This window comes from Mustela nigripes, chromosome 9 (assembly GCF_022355385.1).
Source record: "Mustela nigripes isolate SB6536 chromosome 9, MUSNIG.SB6536, whole genome shotgun sequence".
In the NCBI taxonomy this organism is placed as follows: domain Eukaryota; kingdom Metazoa; phylum Chordata; class Mammalia; order Carnivora; family Mustelidae; genus Mustela; species Mustela nigripes.
This window is the reverse complement of record NC_081565.1, coordinates 33,777,949-33,803,683: the sequence shown is the minus strand read 5'-3', so window position 1 is coordinate 33,803,683 and position 25,735 is coordinate 33,777,949. Positions and strand designations below refer to the sequence as shown.

At 34.9% G+C, this 25,735-nt stretch overlaps 1 protein-coding gene across 2 annotated transcripts in view; it reads left to right on the top strand.

Annotated features, from left to right (window-relative positions):
- Window positions 1-25,735, top strand: part of DCAF10 (DDB1 and CUL4 associated factor 10) — a 47,931-nt gene that overhangs the window by 8,750 nt on the left and 13,446 nt on the right. For both annotated transcript variants that reach the window (XR_009406268.1, XM_059411270.1), the window contains exons 2-3: window positions 4,034-4,147; window positions 16,512-16,709. Coding sequence is in view for 1 of the 2 variants with exons in the window: in XM_059411270.1 (XP_059267253.1) it covers window positions 4,034-4,147; window positions 16,512-16,709 (312 nt within the window). In the remaining variant the exon portion in view is untranslated. The remainder of the gene's footprint in view (window positions 1-4,033; window positions 4,148-16,511; window positions 16,710-25,735) is intronic.

The window sequence follows — 25,735 nt, the reverse complement described above, 5'->3', positions numbered from 1 at the left end:
GGCTCGGTTGTTGGACATCCACCTTCAACTGGGGTCATGATTCTAGAGTCCTGGGGTTAAGCCCCTCCTTAGGCTCCCTGCTCTTCGAGCCTGCTTCTCCCTCTCCTGCCTGCTGTGCTCGTGCTTACCGTCTCTGTCAAATGAATGAATAAAATTAAAAAAAAAAAAAAGACCTAAAATAACCTACTGATAAGGTATTAAAATAGCAAGATTGATGGATAAATAATTTTAAAACCAGTTTGCATTTTTGCACACCAACAACAAAGAAAGCAAAAATTTAAAAAGAACATTAATAAAAGCATTAAAAAAGTGTCAGATACCCAGGAATAAATCTAAGAAGATAGGCGTGACCCATATGGAGAAAATCTCCATGATATATAAAAACACACCATGTGCATAAACTGAAAGACTTTTTATTGTAATGATCTCAATTCTATGCAAATGTTTTTTTTTATTTAAAAAAATAAAAAATAAAAAATCTTTTATTTAAGATTTTGTTTATTTGAGAGAGAGAGACCAGAGGAGCACAAGCAGGGGTATGGGCGGAGGGAAGAAGGAGAAGGACAGGGACAAACAGACTCCCCAGTGAGCAGGGACCCTCAGTTGGGCTTGATCTCAGGGTCCTGGGATCACCACTTGAGCCAGAGTCAAGACACTTAACCCACTATTCCACCTAGGTGCTCTCTATGCAAACTCTTCTATAGATTTATCATAGTCTCAAAATCATAGCTGGATTTGTATGTGAGTGTGTGTACATAACTTGATAAGTTGATTTGAAATGTATAAGGATGTTTAAAGGTCCAAGAATTGATAAGATACTCATGCTATGAAAATCTCAAATATGTGGGAAGGTAGACATGTTACTGGTGGGATGATTCAATATTAAATTATATAAATTCTACCAAATTTATAAAGTCGGTGCATCCCAGTAAAAATAAGAACAGGATTTTTTTTTTTTAAGATTTTATTTATTTATTTGAGAGAGAGAGTGAGAGGGGAGAAGGTCAGAGGGCGAAGAAGACTCCCTGTGGAGCTGGGAGCCCGATGTGGGACTTGATCCCGGGACTCTAGGATCATGACCTGAGCTGAAGGTAGTTGCTTAACCAACTGAGTCACTGAGGCAGCCCCTGAACAAGATTTTTTGGTAGGATCTGACATGCTGTATCTAAAATTCATTTAGATGACAAAGCATACTATTAGCCCCCCACCCACCCCCAATGTTCAGAAAACATTAAGAAAGTATAATATTAGCCATCCGAAAAAATGTTCATAAAGCAAAGTTCATCTTGCTTTACATATATAAAACCTTCTAGAAATTAAAATAGTATGGTGGTATTGCATAGAATAGGATATAGCATCCCCCAAAAAACCAGTATATGTGATCAAGGTCACATTTCTAACCAATGAGAAAAGTATAGGCTTGATTTTGGGACAAATGATACTCATTTTAAAAAGTTACAAATCAGGCCATGTACAAAAATAGATTGTATTAAAACAAAGAAATGACTGGTTTTTATACATCTCTTAATTAACAAGACTCTCCCAGAATCACTAATTCATTTACTTTGTTTGTTTGTTTGTTTGATTGTTTTAGAAAGGGAGAGAGTAGAGGATGGTGAGGAGGAGGGAGAGAGAAAGAGAATCTTAAGCAGGCTCCATGCCCAGCACAGAGGACCCTGCTCCTCCTGCTGTGGGACTTAAATTTCACAACCCTGAGATTATGACCTGAGCCGAAAACAAGAGTTGGACACTTAACCGACTGAGCCAGTGGCACCCCTGATTCACTTTTATGCACAAAAAGGAGTAAAGTTCATTCCATAACCCTTGTGAGGAACAACAAGAGATGGCTGTTTATTATCTTCTAAAATTAATGGATACTAATTTTTATTCATGCTGGTCAACTAGCACAAAAGTCCTTCAGATTCTCAAGTTTTGAAGTCCAGATATTTCTAAAAAGGGTTTATGCAGAGCAGACACCTTTTAAAGGACAATTTCATGACTACTAAATATGGAAAATACTTTAATTTAGATTTTCCCCCTCACACTTTATCTAAAAAGTTTATTCTGAATAGAAACTTTTGGCTTTTTAGAATTCTGTCTTGCGGGGGGTGGGGGCGCTGGGTGGCTCAGTTGTTAGTGTCTGCCTTTGGCTCAGGTCATGATTCTGGGGTACTGGGATCGAGCCCTGCATCGGACTCCCTGCTCTGTGGGGAACTTGCTTTTCCCTTTCCCACTCCCTCTGCTGTGTTTCCTGTCTCACTATCTCTCTCTGTCAAATAAATAAATAACACCTTTTAAAAAAAGAAAAAAAAAATCTATTTGGGGGCACCCGACTGGCTCAATTGGTAGAGCATGTACTTGATCTTGGGGTTGTGAATTCGAGCCACACACTGGATATAGAGATAAGTTAAAAAAAAATTGTTTTTTAAATCCTGTCTCACTATTTTCATCTTAAATATACAAATTCCATTTGTTATTGGAACTGTAAATTGGGAAGGCCTACAGTTTTAAGACTCAGGATTTCATTTGCTAGATCTGAATCCGAAAGACCAGTGTCTACAAAAAACTAAGACTTAAAAATAAATTAAAAACAGTTGATTTTCAGAAATCAAAATGTGGCTTATAAAACGTTTATAATAATATAACTTTGTAATGGGAAAGTGCTGAACCAAGAGATAATACTAAAAAGCATGAAGGACAAAATATATAAGTTTGATTGTATCTAACTGGTTTGGTAGGATATATGCCAAACCCTTTTCAGTACATTATAATAGATACTGATAAAGAAATATATAATTTGTCAAAAATATATATATATAATTTGTCATATATGACTTTTTCTCCTAAGTTGCCTCATCTGTGCAACCAGCTTTCCTCATTTAAAAATGTGTTTTGGGGGGCGCCTGGGTGGCTCAGTGGGTTAAGCCGCTGCCTTCGGCTCAGGTCATGATCTCGGGTCCTGGGATCGAGTCCCGCATCGGGCTCTCTGCTCGGCAGGGAGCCTGCTTCCCTCTCTCTCTCTCTCTCTGCCTGCCTCTCCATCTACTTGTGATTTCTCTCTGTCAAATAAATAAATAAAATCTTAAAAAAAAAGAAAAAAAATGTGTTTTGGGGGTGCCAGGGTGGCTCAGTTGGTTAGGCATCTGACTCTTGCTTTTGCTTTCTTATGAGATCAAGCCCTGTATTGGGCTTCACGTTGAGCATGGAGCCCGCTTGGGACTCTCTGTCTCCCTCTTCCTCTGCTCCTCTCCACCCCCACCTCCCAGCTTTCTCTCACACATGCACTCTATTTCTCTCTCTTTCTCTCCAAAAAATAAAAAAATTTAAAAACGTCTTGGAGTTCTTTCATATCCACATGAAACTATCCCTATCTTTTTAAACATTGCATGATATTGCAGAGTATTACATACCATGGCTTAAATGATCAATCATTCCTTCTTTCACATACATTTAGGTCACTTTCAGTTTCTCATTATGGTGAGGTATATCTTTATATATGCTTCTTTGTATTTATAAATGATTATTTCTTTAGATTAAATTCCCAGAAAAAAATTGCTGAGTCAAAAGATACACATATCAAAAGGTACACACATGATAGATACGGGTACTCAACAAACCTGAGCTGTATCAGTTTTTGCTCCACCATAATTTTGAGAGTCCATTTCCTACTGTTGTCAAGAACAGATAGCTTCGGGGCACCTGGGTGGCTTAGTCGGTTAAGTGATTGCCTTGGGCTCAGGTCATGATCCCAGGGTCCTGTGATCAAGTCCCGCATCAGGCTCCCTGCTCAGTGGAGAGCCTGCCTTTCCCTCTCAATCTGTGTGCTGCCTCTGCCTACTTGTGCTTTCTCTCTGTCAAATAAATGAATGAAATCTTAAAAAAAAAAAAAAAAAAAAAAGGATAGTTTCAGTCTTACAAATACTTGCTTTTAACATGGGCAAAAAGAAGTTATGCATTATAGTTTGTGTAATTATAAGTGTGCATATCAATAATAAGAGAATGCTAGAAAACTAAATGTGTCCTTTGCTTTCAGGTCGGTGCTGACTGTTGCTTGTGAACAGACCGAAGTTCTGCTTTTTGACCCTATATCTTCAAAGCACATAAAAACACTTTCTGAAGCTCATGAAGACTGTGTAAATAATATCAGGTTAGTATTTTAGTTAAATAATAAAGCTTATTAGTATGACACAAAATACTCTAATTTGGAAGTTAATGAAAATTTGTAATTTCTTGCCCAGCAGTGCTAGATATGAATTTATGATTTGTGAATTTTATCCCTTATGAATTTTATCCCTTTAATTACAGAACTTGCTATATTAACCATTTTGATTAGAATCTTTCCGAAATGCCTTTTTTTACTTACATATGATTTTACCTTTTCTCTTCATATATCAGGGTCATCATTATGAACCTCAGCCATGTATTATGATAGTCTTGCAATGTCTTTGGGCTAATGATCTGTGTAGAATTATGGCAGTCCCATTGCTAAGCCTCTTTCACCTTCATCCCTCAAATCCAAACTGTTGAGGGGAAAGAATACATTTACACAGAGAACTTTCTAAAAGCATGTTGGAAGTACCTTAAATTCTCAATAATGTGGGAAGTAAATAACAGTTGAACAGCTTGGTGGATTAATATGCAGTCATTAAAATGATGGTCACAGGGACTACATATCAACATGGACAAATGCTTGGAACAATATATGTTAAAATCATGATAAAAATTGTTACAAATATGACATGCAGAAAATAAGGAAATATTTTTCATTGCTAACATGGGGTGGATTAGAATGAATGGATAATGAGTAATTTTGTTTTCTAAACATTTTGTAGTAAGATTATATTCCTTTTATACTAATTACTTCTAATGTTAAAAAAAAAAAGATACTGGGAAATTACTTCTAGTTACAGCAATATACTGAATTTTGATGTAACCTCTATGCTCTAAACACACAGGACAATAGAATAAATAGCACAAAAGATATAGCCAGGCTTTGAAACAATATATATGTTTTTGTGGGCTAGAAATGGAACACAGACACAAGCTGTTATAGGGCTGAAACCAAAGCCCACTGGGTTTTGAGTCTGGTACAGATGTGTAGTAATTTTAATTCCTGTCGAGAATCAAAAGTACTAAAGTGCTTCATAAGAGGCAGGAACCAGAGTCAGAATTACTACACAGTGCACTAGCTAGAATGCCTGTCCCATTTGTGAAAGGCTGAAAAAAGGAAAAAGTTATTCACTACCTGAGGCCGTGGTTTTTGGCTGATTAAGACACAACCCCATGGCCAGGAATTGAATGAAGCCATTACTGAGTCAGTGATTGAATGTTTATGTCTGATACCTCCAGTATCATCATGAAACTGAAGGCCTTAATGTCATTTTAAGGCCTAACTATGGATTAGGGGTTCAGAAATCCAAGTTGGGGCAATGATAAAACCATTAAATAGGAAAGAGGAAAAAAAGGATTAAAAACCTTTCTTAAAATAAGCTTATCACCAAAATTCTAAAACTCATGAAGACATCTAATATTCATATCATAACAAATTCAGCAACTAAAACAAGCATATTTTCTGGATGAAATTAATTTTATGGAGTAGTCCAACAAAGACTATTTTTAAAAATAAATTATTTATTTTTTTTTGACTAGGTAATACATGCACGTGATACAAAATTCAAAGGTACAAAAGGGTAAACAGTGAAAAGTAAGTCTATCTCCCACCTCTGTCCCCTAGCCACCCAGTTCCCCTCCCCAGAGGCAACCACTATTACCAGTTTCTTGCTATCCTTTTTGAGATAGTCTATGCATGTACAAGCATATACACACACATACATACACTTTTATATAAATGGTAGCATTCTCTACACACAATTATATACTTTGGCTTTTCCATTTAATAACATTTAGAGATCATTCCATATTAGTACCCATGGGATGATCTTATTCTTTTTAACGGCTGCATAGTATTCCATTGATTGGAAGAAACTTTAAAGCATTTTTAGGATGTTGAAAGAAATAAGTTAACTGATACTTTCCATTTAAAGAGAACTTAAAATTATGAAACAAAAGAGTTGAAACAAGAGCAGATTACTGTGGAAAAGAACCAACTACAACTCTTAGAAATTAAAAATATGCTAGTATATAAAAATAACTTTAAGATGGGATCAGTTTTATCCTTTACACCATTGATGAGAGAATTAATGGGTTCAAAAATACTAAGAGTACTTAAAATACATAGAGGATTGATTGAAGACTCCAGTGTGTATATAATAAGGATTACAGAAAAAGAAGATGCAAAGGTTGGTGGAGAACTACTTTTTGAAGACACAAAGGTAGAGAATTTTTAGCATTAAAGAAGGTCCTGAATCCTTGAACCAAAGTAAACTCTAGAATGCCAAGTAGGTTAAATAAAGATAAATCTACATTTTGACAGGTTGTAGTAAAACTAGAATATCAAAGGTAAAGAGAAAATCTTAAAAGCCACCAGAGTTAGAAGCCAGATTACCTACAGAGGTATAATTCAGCATTATAACAGAAGATTTCTCATCAGCAACAATTGATGCTAGGAGATTCTGAAGTAGTATCTTAAATACTAAGGGAAAATAATGTCCAATGCCATATCATATCCAGGTAAACTATTATTTCATAATTAAGAATTTAATTAGGTGAAATGATAAATGTTATTGATTATTACTAGCAGAAAGATAATAATTTAGGTTTTGGGGGAATACATTTAAAACAAAGTTAAAACTAAAGTCTTGATTTATTTTCAGGTAGTAACATTAAAAAGGAAAAAACATGAAATTAATTTTTAGTAATGTTTTATTTATCCCAATAGGACTGAAATATTGTCATTTTTAACATATCATCATTAAAAAAAATTATTGAGATATTTTAGTTTCATTTTCTAATGTTAAATTTTCAAAATCCAGTGTTTTACACTTAGAGAACAACCCAGTTCAGACTGGCCACATACCAAGGATTGGAAAGCCACATGTAGCTAATGGCTACCAAACTGGACTGTGTAGCTTTAGATAGTAACAACAAATAGGTTGTGTGTAATATGGTAAGATTCATGTCATATTCAGGAAGAAGATAGAAATATGAAATAGTTTCAGACTCTTTCAGAACAATATATAATTAAATATTTACAATGAAAAAGTACTAAATTAAAGGTCCCTAAAATAGTAGACATTCAGTGTATAGCTAGCTTCCAAAGCAGTACAAGAGGGGAGAGGGAATACTGAAAACATGATCAGTTCAGTGGAAGATGGGACAGCTATAAATAAATAAAACAAAGGAAAGGAATGCTAAGTAGAAAACAAGAAGTAGAAATCGACCCAGTATATAAGTAGTTCACAGTAAGTATAAATGAATTGATACTCTTCATTAAAAGACACAGAGACAGCAATTGGAATAAAAACCAAAATCATCTATATATTCATTCTAGAGATACCAAAACTGAAACTGCCCAAAAATGGGAAAAGAAAACTAATGTAGATTATCATCATTGGACAGATGGAAGACTAAAGGCTTTAATAAGGATAAAGTGCAACAGTATATATTAATGAAAGGAAAAAATCAACTAAGAATATATAATAATGAAGAACTTTTGTATATATTTTGAAATTTGTATATTTAAAAGAACAACAACAGCAACAAAAACAAGCACAAAACAGATACGGAATTACAAGTCTATAATTATAGTGAGAGATTTTAATACACTTCCGTCCCAAACTAGTAAATCAAGTAGATACAAATTAAGCTACAGAAGATTTTAAACTATATTGGACAATCTTTCACCTGAAAATAGAAATGCAGGATAAGATTTTTAAAATATTTTTTAAAATATATAATTGAACTGATAAGAAAGAAAGAAATCCTAGGGCCACAAATGAAGTAGATGCTAGAATGCAAAGTAGTAAATAGGTATTCAGCTAGCTTTTACCCTGGAGGCATCAGCCAAGTGCAGGTGACCTTGAGCTTATGTGTCAGTATGTATAAGGAATTATAGTGGACAGGAGACTTAATTTTATGGCCAGTTGAAAATGAGGAGTCTAGTAGAAAACTCAAGGTATGTCTCCAAAAGCAAAGGAAACAAAAGCGAAGATGAACTTTTGGGACTTCATCAAGATCAAAAGCTTCTGCACAGCAAAGGAAACAGTCAACAAAACAAAGAGGCAACCCACGGAATGGGAGAAGATATTTGCAAATGACAGTACAGACAAAAGGTTGATATCCAGGATCTATAAAGAACTCCTCAAACTCAACACACACAAAACAGACAATCATATTAAAAAATGGGCAGAAGATAGGAACAGACTTTTCTCCAATGAAGACCTACAAATGGCTATCAGACAAATGAAAAAATGTTCATCATCACTAACCATCAGGGAGATTCAAATTAAAACCACATTGAGATACCACCTGACACCAGTTAGAATGGCCAAAATTAGCAAGACAGGAAACAACATGTGTTGGAGAGGATGTGGAGAAAGGGGAACCCTCTTATACTGTTGGTGGGAATGCAAGTTGGTGCAGCCACTTTGGAAAACAGTGTGGAGATTCCTCAAGAAATTAAAAATAGAGCTTCTCTATGACCCTGCAATTGCACTACTGGATATTTACCCCAAAGATACAGATGTAGTGAAAAGAAGGGCCATCTGTACCCCAATGTTTATAGCAGCAACGGCCATGGTCACCAAACTGTGGAAAGAACCAAGATGCCCTTCAACGGACGAATGGATAAGGAAGATGTGGTCCATATACACTATGGAGTATTATGCCTCCATCAGAAAGGATGAATACCCAACTTTTGTAACAATATGGATGGGACTGGAAGAGATTATACTGAGTGAAATTAAGTCAAGCAGAGAGAGTCAATTATCATATGGTTTCAGTTATTTGTGGAGCATAACAAATAGCATGGAGGACAAGGGGAGATGGAGAGGAGAAGGGAGTTGAGGGAAATTGGAAGGGGAGGTAAACCATGAGAGACTATGGACTCTGAAAAACAATCTGAGAGTTTTGAAGGGGTGGGGGGGGTCTGAGGTTGGGGGAACCAGGTGGTGGGTATTAGAGAGGGCAGGGATTTCATAGAGCACTGGGTGTGGTACAAAAATAATGAATACTGTTAAACTGAAAAGAAATTAAAAAAAGAAGAAGAAGAAAATTCTGCATAAGGCTGGGACTCCAAAGAGCTATCCTTACAGCATAAAGGTGATCTGGAAATATAACACCTTGTTCATGTAGACTGACATTGGTAGAGGGGCATCAGAAAATCTCCTCAGTGAGTGTCTAACTGCAAGTCAGTCTTCATGCATGTGTGGTGCCCAAGTTCACACATTCAAAACCATGTAGCCAACAGTTTTAAATTGGATCCAGGTTGATAGTACTGCCAGGTACCCGCAAAAACAAATGCAAATCTTCTCTGGGGGAGAAAACTTGGTATCATAAGTCAATTCTTTCCAAATTAGTCTATAAATTTAATTCAGTTTTAATCAAAATACCAACCGTGTTTTTTTTTTAACTTAAAAATTCATATGTAATAGCAAAGTGCCAGGAATATCAGACAATTTTGAAGGAGGCTAAGATGGTAGTCTTCAGATATCAAACACAATCTTAGGACAGGAATAGATTAAGTGCCTAATGAAATGGAGTAGAACTTCCTGAAACAGACCCATGCATATATGGAAATGTGATCTATCTCTGCAGGGACATTACAGAGCAGTGGTGGGGAAAATGGAAAAGAGAGAATTGATTATATATATGAAATAACTGCAAGTTAGAGACCTAATTAGGAAAGCAAACCATTAAAGCTCTTGGAGAAATATAGAATATATTTATGTTCTAAGTATGAGAATGGATTTTTTAAGATACAAAAAGCACAGATCATTAAAGGATTGCTAAGTTGAACTGCATTAAAATTGAAAACTTCATTCTAACCACAGATATAACAGTGTGAGAAGATAAGCTATTGGCAGGTGGAAGAAGATGTTTTCAATGCACGTAGCCAAAGAAAGATTAGTATTCAGAATATATAAAACAATTACCCTGGAGCAAAATAGGTAGAGAATTATATAAGAGAAGCTAAAATGAACAATAAATATGGAAAATTTTTCAAGCTTTCTAGTTATGAAAATGCAAATAAAAATAAACAAGAAATACTAAGTATTGGCAAAGATGTTGAGAAGTAGAAACTCTTGGACATTGATGGAGTATAATTGATGAAATTATTTTGAAGAACATCTCAGCAATATCTGGTAAAATTGAAGATCAAACAATTTTAAAGAAATTAAAGTACATGTAAATAAGGAGATGTATAAAGAAGGTTTGTAATAGAATCATTATTAATTCAAGCTGTAAATAAATCTTCCATCAAGAGGAAGATAAATTCCAGAATACTCATACAATGGAATACTATACATCAGTTAAAATAAATGAACTAGAAGCATCTGAGATACGTCTCAGCAATTCAAGATTGAGCCAGAAAAGCAAATTGTAGAATGAGCTATACAGTGTGATACCATTTATATAAAGTCTGAAAATATGCAAACATAAGTTTGATAAGGGCATGTATTTGTCTATTTGTTCTCTGTTCTATTCCTAGCACCTAGAACTGTGCCTAGCACATAGTGGGTGCTAATTAAATATTTATGGAATAAATTGAATGCAAAACAAAACTATACATTGTTATGGATACATACTTAAGATCTCACGGTATTAAAAACTTGCATGGGGAGTGACAAACAAATTTTGGATAGTGGTTCCCTCTGGAGAGGGAGGGAGGGGAATGGGATTGGGGAGGGATATTCAGGGTGCTTCAGTTGTGTTTGTAATGTTCAAAAGAATCTGAAAGATAACAAAGTGTTAAAATTTTATAAAGTTGGGTGGTGGGTATCACAGGTTTTTGTTATATTCTTCATAGTTTTCTTTGTGTTTTTAATATTTTATGATCTAAAATGTTCTTACCTTAAAAAGAAAAGATGTGCTGTTTTCCCCTATTCAGAATGATCTCTGACTAATCTGCTGTTAGAATTTTTTCTTTATCAATGTCAGCTCTCATTTACTGTTATCAATGTGTCTGCTTTAGTACCCCACACCTACAGATTTGAATTTGCTTATCTGTTGGTTAGAAAACCAGGTTTTGAAGCTTTTTAGAAGTACAAATCACTTAAGAGTTTTGAATGAGGAGCTGAGGGGTCCTCTGGCATGAGCTTAAGTGTGCATTACTTATTAATAATATTAGCTACCATTTTTTTGACTGCCTGCCAGTCAAAAAACTTTTTGTGCCAAACCTTTTGTGAAGCACTTTTCATACAGTATTAATTCTCACAGTATCCTGATGTGAAGCAGATATTGTACCCACTTTAAGGAATAAAGAAATTACAGCTCAGATAAAGAGATTTGCCCAGTATCTTTAATATGTACCAAGTGGTAGAGCTAGAATTCATGCTCAGTTCAATTAGACCACCTCACTCTCTTTTTCAGAGATGTGGGCATGCATTTCCTAGATAATGATTTTACACATACTTAGTAATGTCTTCTAGTTCATTTCTTAGTTTTTTAAGGTTTGCTTATCTTGTAAAATAAAAATATTGATAGTTGGGAAGAGTATTTTCTATTGTTTCATACTTTGGAAAAGTAAGGGGAAAATATGACATAATTTAAATTCTTAAACCCATTATACAGGTTTACTTCTCATTCATGAGGGTCCTGTATGTGGATTTAAGAGTCCATTTAATAATCAGGGTCCCCCCAGGTTAGAAATTACAAGGACATTTGAGATTATCATAAGAATATTTACTTAGTGATATGGCAGTTAAAAAATCAGTGGCTATTTAAATATTCCAGGATCTACTTTTCCCTCCCACTGTCTTTGTTGGTCTTTTCCTGACTGATATACTTCGAACACTGTGATGTAAATGCAGTGCTTGCATCACTAGGAACATGAAATTTCTTACCTTGCAAAGGATGTAGAATTTCACAAAACCCTGAGAGTAATAATAGAAAACTGGTCGATTACATATAAAATCATTGCCAAATAAGGATCTGATAGAATTAGACTAGTTATCAGTTAAAGAAAAGGAAATGACAGAAACGGGGACATGATAGATAGTTCAGAGAATTACGTGAATATTTCATGGGACTAAGGAAAGGCCCTTGGGAAAATGAATAAAGCCCTTGAAGTTTATATAGAAATGACTCTCTAATTATAGTACAAAGCTCAAATATGAAGTAAGGGTGCTGTATTTTGCTGTCATAATTTCAATGGAGAGATGATATAGGAAAACCTAAACACTTAATTTAGTCTTATTCTAAGAATTTGCATATAGTTATATAAATGTTAAAAATTTTTATGACTTCCGGTTTTTAGATAAAGACAACACTTTCCATATACAATGAAATGTTGGTACCCATTTTAAGGAAATTCTATTTCAGTTGCTGTTATCTTTCACCAATTATCCTCTGGTAATGAAGACTTCAATTTATCCAGGTGTCCACTTTCCAGAACTGTTAAGAGTCATATGTTGGGATTTGATGGAAACATATGGAACAGTTTTATAATTCATAAACTCATAGATTTCAGTATGGATGGAGTGTCTCCTGTTTATTAGACTATGGAGTTAAAAACATTTTACAGTTATTAACTTATTAGGCTAGACTGAGTTTTAATTTGAGAAGATTGAGCCAGATCACAAAGGATTTGTCTAATACTTTACATTCTCTGCATCTGCTTGCTTTAGGATAACAGTTGTGGGTGCTTTAACTGATCTCCTAATCAGCATTCTTAGTTTTCTATAATTTTCCATTCTCTTCACCAATGATTCTTCAATACCAAGATTTTTAACAGGTAAACTTTGAGGCAAAATAAGAAAACTAAAGTCAAAGCGTTAAATTTTTCATTAAGGTAATTTATTCAATTCAAATTACTAGCTTTTATTCCAAGATTATATTCTTTGTACATTATTGACATTAAAATGGTAATTTTTCTGTTTTCATGCAACAGTGGTAATTTTTCAATGGCCTTACTGACAAAAATTTTAAAACTGATACCCCATTTCATTTTATTTTTTATGAAAATCCAAAAGTTTTAGAAACTAGCTACCTCAGAGATCTTTTTGAAACTCTTAATCTAATCATACCATTTTCTTGCCTAAAACCTCAGGGTTGACCACTGTGGGTTAAGGTGGTATAATGCCACTGAGGTTTTGAATCCATATGTGCATTAAGTATTTTCTGTAAACTAAATAAAATATCTTACTTTTCCCTAAATTTTTTAAGTGTAAGAAGATGCTCTACGATGATGATCAGTTTATTTTAAAAGTTTGACTTTCCGGGCGCCTGGGTGGCTCAGTGGGTTAAGCCGCTGCCTTCGGCTCAGGTCATGATCTCAGGGTCCTGGGATCGAGGCCCGCATCGGGCTCTCTGCTCAGCAGGGAGCCTGCTTCCCTCTCTCTCTCTCTGCCTGCCTCTCCATCTACTTGTGATCTCTCTCTGTCAAATAAATAAATAAAATATTTAAAAAAAAAAAAGTTTGACTTTCCAATAGCCTTTGTCATTGTGTATTGTTTTTTTCAGTCATTTAATTCCTGTCAGGAAGTCATTAAAATATTTTTACTTTAAAAACCTAATCAGTGGGAGCCCGGGTGGCTCAGTGGGTTAAGCCTCTGCCTTCAGCTCGGGTTGTGATCTCAGGGTCCTGGGATCAAGCCTCTCATGGGGTTCTCTGCTCAGCAGGGAGCCCGTTTCCTCCTCTCTCTCTCTCTCTCTGCCTGCCTCTCTGTCTGCTGGTGATCTCTCTGTCAAATAAATAAATTAAATAAATAATAAATAAAAATAAATAAAAACCTAATCAGTAAAGATAAAACCATAGGGGGCAAAATGGACTTGACAATTTTGATTTGTAAAGATTTTGATATAGTAAAAAAATATGTAAACCACATAATATAAATAAAAGTGTGTATGGAAAATATATTCAACATACTGTCTTTGAAAAACTGAAGTATATTACCTTTAATATAAAGAGAATAACTGTAATAAAAATATAACAGTAGGAAAATCAACAAGGAACATGAATAGCAATTCACAAGAGAAAATAATCTAATTAATATGAAAAACGTTCAACTTGATTAAAAATAGAAGTTTCAACTTATGATTTTTTTTCTTCTGGGTACTTAGTAGAATTAAAAAATATCTGTGTGACAGGGCTTGGAGAAGTGGACACTCCTAATTGTTGGTGGTACTACATATCGGTATATTCTTTTGAGGGTAGTTTGGCTGTATATATCAAAAGCCTTACATTTTTAAAAATCCCTGTTTACTTAGCAATACATTTTTTTGGGAATGTACTTAGAAAAGTAAAAAGGGATGTGATAAATAGTTAGCTCTTAGGTTGTTCATCATAGTGTTTTTTAGTGTAAACTTTTTTACCCTACATAAATTTTTACACTAAATAAAACCATTTTGTGGTTTTAGTATATGCCATAAAAAATTGGAAGCAATATAAACTGCCAGCAGTTGCTTATTAGTTTAAAACAGAAAAAAGATATAGTTCATTCATACAGTGGCTAGCTATTAAGAATGATTTTGTTGAAAATCTTTAATAACATAGCAAAATATTTATGACATGACATTATTGAAATAAAAGAATTAGGCTAACTATCAATAACAGGTTTTTTTTTTGTTTTTTTTTTTAAGATTTACTTATTTGACAGAGAGAGACACAGCGAGAAATGGAACACAAGCAGGGGGAGTGGGAGAGGGAGAAGCAGGCTTCCCGCTGAGCGGGGAGGCTGATGTGGGGCTTGATCCCAGGGTTCTTGCATCAAGTCCCCACGTCGGGCTCTTTGCCAAGTGGGGAGTCTGCTTCACTCTCTCTCTCTGACTCTCCCCCAACTTGTGCTCTCTCTTTCTCAAATAAACTCTCTATTTAAAAATGCAAAGATGTTAAAAGAATTAAAAAAAGATACTGGGACTTAAAGTAGAATAAATCCATGATATGTTCTCCTCTTATTTCTGCTTTTCAGTATACAGTACTCCTAACTACTGTTGCCTCTCAGAGTATACCATCCCCTTACTTGCCTTTGTACCTTTGCTTATCCCTTGGTCACTTAGGGAATGCCTGCCTCATCTTTTAAAATCCATTCAAACGACCACCATAAAGTATTTCCTGACCACCCTTTTCTTTGCTTATTCCATGCAATTATTGTGTACAATTATGTATTTATAATTTCTTCTCCACTAGACAGTGAACTCCTATCTCATTCACACGTAATAAATATTTGTGAGTACTTATTATATGCCTGGCACTGTGTATGTTGTGAACTACAAATCTAACAATGAACTATGCATACTATTTCCCCTGTCTTAAGGAGTTTATAGCCTTATGAAGATATTCCTTACAGTGTACATTAAGTGTTATGACAGAAGTATAGAGTACCTTGGGTAAATCTACCCCAGGCTGGATAGGGAAGGAAGTCTTCGTGGAGCAGATGGTAGCTGAATAATAATAAAAAGAAAAGAAGTGTGTCAGGTCAAGGGGTAGGGGGAAAGTGGTTTCAAGTAGTAGAAACCGCTTGTACAACAGCCTGGAATTTTAAAACTGTTAAGTTTAAAGAAGGTTGTTACGGTATTTATGGATATTGAGGTTGATTTCTGATAAAAAATAATTCAGTATAATTTTACCTTGGAAGAAGTTCCAGAATTTCTTCTCTCTGCCAGAGATTAGGAAGTAATATATAATAGCATATGTTAGAGAAAGCATCCTAAGGTTGAATTAGGCAGAAATTCAAGTGTGGGAAAAGAAATAAAAGAAATTCAAGAGTGATTGGTAGGTCTGTTATCTTTTAATTATTTGTATAAAATATATTCTCACTAAGGATTGAAAATTAGTGTAAAATAATTAAAAGTCTGAATTAGAGAGTATTTTATTTGTGTATTTTATAATCTTAACTGGTCCTAATAAAATATTGCTAAGTATGACTTTTTGAGGGAATGTCTTTGAATTAATAGATTAAAAATATGGCATTTTATTAGCAATTTTATATGTAAATGTGTCTAAATTGAAAGACATTACTTGTAGCAGAGTAACTAGTTCTCATAATTACGAACCCTTTATGCTTAACATATCTCCCTCTGCAATTAGGTCTTCAGAATCTCCTGTCTCCTATTAAATTGTTTCTTACCATTTATGTTTCCTATACAGATTCTAAAGTTTTTCTTTCTCTCTAGCACTGTTCTTCAAACATCCACCACATATCCAGTTCCAAATAAAAATCAGTAACACAAAGCGAATGGATAAAATTACATTGTGGTCCTCATTGAATCATACTGTCCTTCCCTGTGATTATGTGAATTATGCTTACTTCTTATTGATATCCATATCACTGGGTTTATACAGGCAGTTTGTAGTTCTTTTTTGTTTTCTTAATTAGGTAAAACAGAGATTGTTTCTTAAGTTTTCTTTAACAAGAGATGAAATAAACCAATTTTTCTTTTCTGCTTTGTAGATTTCTTGATAACCGGCTGTTTGCTACCTGCTCTGATGACACTACAATAGCACTATGGGATCTGAGAAAACTGAACACCAAAGTATGCACTTTACATGGTCACACTAGCTGGGTGAAGAACATCGAATATGATACTAATACAAGACTCTTAGTAACATCAGGATTTGATGGAAATGTCATTATTTGGGACACCAACAGGTTTGTGAATAGGAGACCATGTTAGGATTGTAAACAACAAAAAAAATTTTTAAGATTTCTTTATGTGACAGAGAGAGGGAGAGACAGCAAGCATGTGGGGTGGGGGAGTGGCAGAGGGAGAGGGAGAGAGAGAATCTCAAGCAGACTCCCTGTTGAGCATAGAACCTGGTGTGCGTCTCTGTCTTACAACCCTGAGATCATGACCTAATAAATCAGGAGTTGGGTGCTTAACTGACTGAGCCACCCAGATGCCCCCACAAAATATTTGTTAAAATGGTAAACAAATTCTGTGTTCTATCTTAGCTTTCATATCTCTTTAGGAGAAAAACCTGACTTTGGGAAAAATAAAAAATGATTACATCTTTTGTTACTTCCTCTTAGTCATATCCTGCAACTAAAAAATTTGGAGAAAATTAAATGGAAAGGAAACAAAGCAATATAGTTAATGATGAAAACTGGTTTGTAAGATGAGTTTCCTAAACTTAAAGAATTTAAGGAAAGGTATTTTTGTTATTTCCTCTGTGGAACAAGTGTTTTTCATCCTTCAGTCCTTCAATTCTAAACCCATTTATTTTGTAATTTTTATATATTTTTTCATGCATTAGGATAGTTTCCCACTGGGAGTGTTTCCCAGTGGGAATGTATGGTACAGTTTTAGTTGTCACTATGGGAGGAGAAGAGAGGATTTCTACTGGCATTTAGTCAACAGGGATCAGAGTTTCTAAACATCCTGCATGGAACATTTTGCACAGTAGACTAGTCCCATCTAAAATGTAAGTGATGACTCTGTTGTAAAACACTTCAGTGAAATGTCTCCTTCTAGAGAAATTAATTATTTAAAGAGTTGGAGTTTGGGGCACCTGAATGGTTCAGTTGGTTAAGCATCTCTTGATCTCAGCGTCGTTAATTAAACCCTGCATTAGGCTGCATGCTGGGTATGCATGCATTTAAAAAAAATAGTTAAAAAAAATTAAGAAATAGTTAAGAAAAGGAGTTGAAGTTTGAAAAATAATTAAAATATATCTGTTGTTAGCTATGGGGAAGTGACAATACAGTAATACATCAGGACCATTTCTGAAATATTCTTTTCAGAGGTCATATATAAAAAGAGAAGAAGGGGATATCTTAAAGATTTCTAACTATGCATATTGCTTGAGCAGAGGATATACATATTTCTTTAGATTAAGACAAGCATACCTGTTAAAATTTAGGGGTTTTTTAAAATTTAGAAATAAAATTAGAATAGGAATATGAATGGTAAGTTCTAAATTAGTGGACAAAAGCTAGGAAAACATGATCAGTCCAATATAGGCAGAGAAGGGGGAAAATCATTTTTTAAAAAGAGGTAAATTGGGAAACAGAAAAATATGGTAGGCAGAAAAACCAAATATCAATAATTGCAATAAATAATATATGGACTGAAGTAGCCAGTAAAAAAATAGATAAGGTTAGATCGAATTAAAAAAGAAAACCAAACTATGTTCTTTGTAAGGAACACACACAAAACATGCAAACGAGAAAGTCAAAGTAAAACCATGGGGAAGAAATAACAGGCAAATTGAAATCAAAGAAAAACTGTTATATCTACATTAATAGCAGAATTAGAATTTAGGCATAAAGCATTATATAGAATTTAGGCATAAAGCATTATTAGTAGCAAACGAGAAAGTCAAAGTAAAACCATGGGGAAGAAATAACAGGCAAATTGAAATCAAAGAAAAACTGTTATATCTACATTAATAGCAGAATTAGAATTTAGGCATAAAGCATTATTAGTGGTAAAAAAAAAAAAAGGTACTAAAAGGTTTATTTCACTAGAACATAAAAGAAATCTTGAATGAACCTACACATTAAATGAAACTAACACAGCTTCAAACCATAAAAAGCAAAACTGGACAGAATTATAAGAAAAAGGTAAGAATCCCCATCTCAGTAGAAAATATTAACACTATACTCTCGTTTACTAGTAGATAAAATAGACTAAAAAGTTAGTAAGACCATAGGAGATCTTACTTTAATATACCTGATTTATTAGGCATACTTAGGATTCTCCCAACAAATAGTGATTACATCCTCTGAAGCAGACTTAGAATATGTACAAAAGTAGAGCATGTACTAGATTACAAAGTAAGTTTCAACCAATATCAAAGATTTGTTGTCACACAAATTTTTCCTGTCCTCAGTATGGTTTAATTAACACAGGTAACTAAAAGTTCCCATGTTTGGAGATTAAACTCACTTCCTAAATAATTCATGGATTAAAGAAGTCATAGAGAAATCTATGACTGAAAATTAGTGAACTAAGCATTTTACTCAGAAAAACTGGAAAAAGATAAGAGTAAACCCAATGAAAGATTATGGAAATAATAACAATAAAAGCAGAAATTAGTGAAATTGAAAATAAAGTTTTTTTTAAAGCCTGCTCTTTGAAAGGCAATTGAATATGCAATTTTCTGGTAAGATTCATCCGGAGAAATAAGACAAAAGACTAATCTTAACAATAAAGAGACAACAAAAATATATATAGTATGATACCACTTTTATGCCAGTATAAAACTTTGATGAAATAGTTTATTCAAAAAATACACTTTAGCAAAACTGATCAAGAAAGAAATAGAAAACCTAAAATACACCTGTGGCCTTTACTGATACTTAACTAATATGCAGTGATTTAGCTGAAATAGTTGCTAAGATATTAAATTACTTCTGTAGTTAATACAGAAGTTAAATGTTGTAACTGTAGTCTCCCATCCAAGTACTAACCAGGCCCGACCCTGCTTAGCTTCCGAGATCAGACGAGATCGGGCGCGTTCAGGGTGGTATGGCCGTAGACTGTAACTGTAGTTAAATGATAAATAGCCACTATCCTGAATCACCCCTGGGTGGGTCATATCTTGGCACCCTCTGGTTATCCAGACCCTTCTTTTAGGGATACCTGCCTGAAGATCTTCCTATGATCTAGTAGCTAAAGTCCCCCATAAACTACACCTTCCCCCCCCCCTTTTTTTGGTTGTTCAGCATCTCATTTAATTCTGAGAACAGCCTCATGAGTTAGATTACTATTATTATCCCATTTGAAAGCTAAAGAAACCAAGTTCAGAAATGTTGGGTAATTTGCCCACATGACTATGAATAAGATAGTAAGATACGAGCCAAGAGTCAAACCCCTGGTTTATAGACTCCTGAGGGGCACCCTTTGCTGATGGGAGTTTAAAGATCTTCTAGTAGAATAATTCCAGGACTCAGTTCCAACACTGCCAACTGCATCAATTTTGACTGGATCGTTTTCATGCATGCTGATTATTTAAATATTCTAAACATTGCTTCTGACATAGCCATTAAAGAAATGGAAAATATCAGTTAAAATTTATTTACTAGTAAAACAGCAGGCCTAGGGTGCCTGGGTGGCTCAGTGGGTTAAAGCCACTGCCTTCGGCTCGGGTCATGATCCCAGGGTCCTGGGATCGAGCCCCATGTCAGGCTCCCTGCTCTGCCTGCTCTCTCTGCCTACTTGTGATCTCTGCCTGTCAAATAAATGAATAAAATCTTAAAAAAAAAAACAAAACAAAACACAGCAGGCCTGTCAGTTTTACAGGTGACTTCTGTAAGATAGTACAAGAAACAGAACATTCCAATTTTATTAAGGTCACACTCCAGGAAAAAGGGGAATTCTCCTTACCTCATGTATGAAGCTAGTATAACCTTAATATATAAACTCAATAAAGATTATATTAGAAGAGAAAAATTGGAAGGTCAATCTGTAATGTGAATGTAGATAAAAATATTCTAAATAGAAGGAAACTGAAACTTGTAAGATATTAATTAAAATATCATGACCAAGTTGGGTTTCTTCAAGGAATGAAAAGATGATATATCTGGAGTGCCTGGCTGGCTCATTCGGAAGAGCATGCAGCAGTTGGTCTCAGCGTTGTGAGTTCAAGCCCTATGTTGGTTGTAGAGGTCACTTAAAATCTTAAAATAGAAATTCTTTTTTTTTTTTAATCTATTTTATTTGACAGAAAGAGAGAGAGTGTGCACAAGCTGAAAGAGCAGCAGGCAGAGAGAAAGGGAAAAGCAGGCCCCTTTCTGAGTGGGGAGCCCAATGTGGGGCTCTATCCCAGGACCCTGGGATCATGACCTGACCTGAAGGCAAACACTTAACCGACTGAGCCACCCAGGCACACCTGTCAGTAGAAATTCTATTAATATAACTCATCACATTGACAGATTAAACAGAAAGTCTATATGATTGTTTTAATCGAGGAATAAAATTCAACATTCAATCATAATTAAAAACAAAAGGGGATATTATCAGTCTTACAGAGATTAAAAGGATTATAGAGGGATACAATGAGCAACTTTATGACAACAAATGAGACAACTTAGATAACAGATACCTGGAGAGTCACAAATTACTTAAACTGATTCCAGAACGAAGAGAAAATCTATAGACCTACAGACCTAAAGCAAGTAAAAAAATCGAACTGGTAATTTAAAAATCTTTCCACAGTGAAAAACCCAGTCCCAAAAGTCTTCACTGGTAAATTTTACCAAACATTTATAGAATAAATAATACCAATCTTTTACAAACTCTTCCAAAAAATAGAGCTCATTTTATGAGGCTGGTATTATTACTCTGATACCAAAACAGACAAATGTCATAAGAATAGAAAACTGCAGGGGCGCCTGGGTGGCTCAGTGGGTTAAAGCTTCTGCCTTCAGCTCAGGTCATGATCTTAGGGTCCTGGGATCGAGCCCCACATTGGGCTCTCTGCTCAGCAGGGAGCCTGCTTCCCCCCTGTCTCTCTGCCTGCCTCTCTGCCTACTTGTGATCTCTATCTGTCAAATAAATAAAATCTTTTAAAAAAAAAAGCTACAGACCAATATTTCTCAAAAACAAAAAGAGGAAGAAAAATAGATACAAAAATCCTCAACAAAATATTAGCAGATCAAACCTAGCATCATGTATAAGGGATTATATGTCACAATAGAATTTACCGCAGGTGTAGAGGATTGGTTTAAAATCCAAAAATCAATTAATGTAATACGTTGTATTAATAAAGGTCAGAATGCATAAACAGGATCATCTCAAGAAAGGCAGAAAAGCACTTGACAGAAATCCAATGCCCATTTGTAATAAAACTGGGAATAATAGGGAACTTTTATTCCCTAGACATCTGATAAGGGACACCTATGAGAAATTAATGGCTAAAATCATTTTTGTAAATATTTTTTTTAATTAGAGCACACTAGCGAGGGGGGTAGGGGTAGAGAGAGAGGAACAATTAGACTTCCCACTGAGGTGGGAGCCCAAAGATGCAGGGCTTGATCCCAAGACCCTGAGATCATGACCTGAGCTGAAGGCTGATGCTTTTAACCAACTGAGCCACCCAGGCACCCCTGGCTAAAATCATGTCAATGCTGAAAGACTGAATACATTCACCCTAAGATTGGGAACAAGGCAAGGATGTCTGCTCCCAACACTTTTATTCAATATTGTATTGGAGGTACAATTGCACTGGAAGTACAGTCAGACAAGAAAAAATAACGGGCATCCAGATTGAAAAGAAAGAAGTAATGTTCTTGTACAAGTATGATCTTATAGAAAATCTTAAGGATTCCACAAAAATACTAGAACTAATAAACAAGTTCATCAAGGTCACAAGATACACAAGATTAATATATACAAATCAATTGTATTTCTACTTACAAGCAATGAACAATCTAAAAATGAAGAAAATTCCATTCATAATAGCATCTAAAGAAATGACACTTAGGAATGTATTTAACAGAAGAAGTATAAGATTTGTAGACTGAAAACTATAAAAACATTTCTGAAAGAAATGTAAGAAGATGTAAATGAATGGAGAGGCATTCCATCTTCATGGATTGGAAGACTTTAGCATCATTAAGATGGGTGACCAGGCTGGTTCAGGAGAGCATGTGACTCTTGATCTTGGGGTTATGAGTTCAAGCCCCACATTGGGTGTAGAGCTTACTTAAAAAATAAATAAAATAAGATTACAGAGGACAAACAAATTTTTTTTAAAGATGGCAACTTTCTACAAATTCATCTATAGGTTTGGTGCAATCTCTATCAAGATTCCAGCTGCCTTTTTTGGACCAATTGGCAAGCCGATTCTAAAATTTATATGGAAATACAAAGGCCCCAGAATAGCCAAAACAATCTTTGAAGAACAAAGTTGAAATTTTAGAACTTACTGCAAAGCCATAGTAATGAAGACAGTGTTTACTGGCATAGGATAGGCATATAAATCAAAGGAACAGAATTTTTAGAGTCCAGAAATAAACTATTGCATGTATGATCAGTTGATTTTCAACAGAGGTGCCAAAGTAATTCAGTGGTTCAGAAAAGGATAGTCTTGGGACGCCTGGGTGGCTCAGTTGGTTAAGCAGCTGCCTTCAGCTCAGGTCATGATCCCAGCATCCTGGGATCGAGTCCCACATGGGGCTCCTTGCTCCGCAGGGAGTCTGCTTCTGACTCTGCCTTCCACTCTGTCTGCTTGTGCTCACTCTCTCTTTGACAAATAAATAAATAAAATCTTTAAAAAAAAAGGATAGTCTTTTCAATAAATGATACCTGAGCAACTGGGTATCCACATGCAAAAAGATTAATTTAGACCCTTATATATATAAAAAAAAAAGGAACTAAAAATGGATTTAAACCTGTAGGTAAGAGACAAAATTATGTAATTCATAGAAGAAAACGTGGGACTTAATCTTCATGCAAACCAATTACAAGTGATTCCAAAAAATAGATAAAATGGACTTCATTAAAATTAAAAACTTTTGTGTATCAGATGATACCATTACGAAAGTGAAAAGAAAAACTACAGCATGGGAGAAAATATTTGTAGATTATACCTGATAAAGGATTTGTGCCCAAAATATATAAAGAATTCTTGCAATTCACTTCATATATACACAAATAACCCAATTTAAAAATGGGCAAAATATCTGCATAGACATTTCACCAAGGAAGGTAATACAAATGATTAATAGACACGTGAAAAGATGTTCAACGTCATGAGTCATAAGGAAAAGGCAAGCCAAAACCAAAATGAGGAAAATTTTCATATCCACTAAGAAGGCTTTAATTTAAAAATGACAAATATTGGCAAGAATGTGGAGAAACTGCATCCTCATACATTGCTGGTAGGGATGTAAAATGAAGCCACTTTTTGGTAGTTTTTAAAATGTTAAGCATAGAGTTACCATCTGACTAGCCATTCTACTCCTAGGTATCTATCCAAGAGAAATGAGAACACCTGTCACCACACAAAGATTTGTGCATGGATGCTTATAACAGTATTCATAATATCCCCAAAAGGGAACCAGTACAAATACCTATTCATTGGTAAATGAATAAACAAAATGTGGTATATCTAGACAGAATAGTATTTGCTAATGAAAAGGAACAGAGTACTAATACGTGTCTACAGTACGGATGAAGCTCAAAAAACAGTATGCTAAGTGAAAAAAGCCAAACCAAAAGACCACTTGCTGTATAATTCTTAAATGTCCACAATAAGCAGATCTATAGAAACAGAAATAGATTAGTGGCTGCCTGTGACTGGGAGTAGAAACAGAGAGAGACAGTTAGTGGGCAGGAGGGTCTTTTTAGGATGATGAAAATGTTCTAAAATTGAGTTGATGATTTCACAACTCCTTAAATTTATGAAAATCACTTGTTAACTTAAAATGAGTGAATTTATGATATGTAAGTTATATCTCAGTAAAGCTATTAGACTTCATTAAAAATGGAAACTCATCAAAAGTGTACACTAAAACAGGATATTTTTAAATAGTGAAACTTTTAGAAGTTTCCTTTATAGGAGTAACTGGCTGGCTCAGTCAGTAGAGCACGTGACTCTTGATCTCAAGGTTGTGAGTTCAAGCCCCACATTGAGTAAAGAGCTTACTCTAAAAAAAAATTTTTTTTTTCTATAAAATCAGGAAGGGAAGGGGTGCCTGGGTGGCTCACTGGGTTAAAGCCTCTGTCTTCAGCTCAGGTCATGGTCCCAGCGTCCTGGCATTGAGCCCCGCTTCGGGCTCTCTGCTCTCTTCCTCTCTGCCTACTTGTGATCTCTCTCGCTCTCTGTGTTAAATAAATAAATAAAATTTAAAAAATCAGGAAGGGAGAGAACATGGCTGCTGTTACTACTACTGTATACCACTGTTTTGGGGTGGAAGAAGATAGGGTCCTAGTTGGTGCAGGAAAATGAGTATATAAGGATTGTAAGGGGAAAAAAATGAAAAAAATCGCATTCACAAATGATATGATTGTCTTTATGAAGGGTTGGCAAATTTTCTGTAAAGGACTGTGTAATAAATATTTTCAGCTTTGTGTGCTGTATAGTCTCTGAGCAGCCATCAACAATACATAAATGGATATTGCTATGTCCCAACCAACTTTCTATATAAAAACAGACCAGACTTGGCCCATAGACCAGTGTTTTGACTGGTCTATGTGAAAAATCTTAGAAATTCTGCTGACAAATTATCAGAATTAATAAGAGTTAACCAAGATTGCTAGACATAAGATCAAAATGTAAAAATCAGTAGTGTTCCTATTTATCACAACAAACAATTAAAAAAATTTAAAGTATGTAGTTTTTAGTGATTAAAAATTTTTTTAAAAAACCCAGGGTGGGTCAAGTAGCAGATTAGATACAACTTTAAAAAACAGCTTGGAAGCTAGATATTAAAAATTATCCAGAATGTAATAAAAATGAGGAGATAAAATATAAGACAAGGAGAATCAAATGTGAATGGTTCAAACATCTATTTGGAGCTCCAAAAGAATAGAGAAAATAAGTGACAGGCAATATTGGAGTAATGATGGAGAATTTCCCAGAATATATGAATAATATGAATCTTGTGGGGACGCCTGGGTGGCTCAGTTGGTTGGACGACTGCCTTCGGCTCAGGTCATGATCCTGGAGTCCCAGGATCGAGTCCCGCATCGGACTCCCAGCTCCATGGGGAGTCTGCTTCTCTCTCTG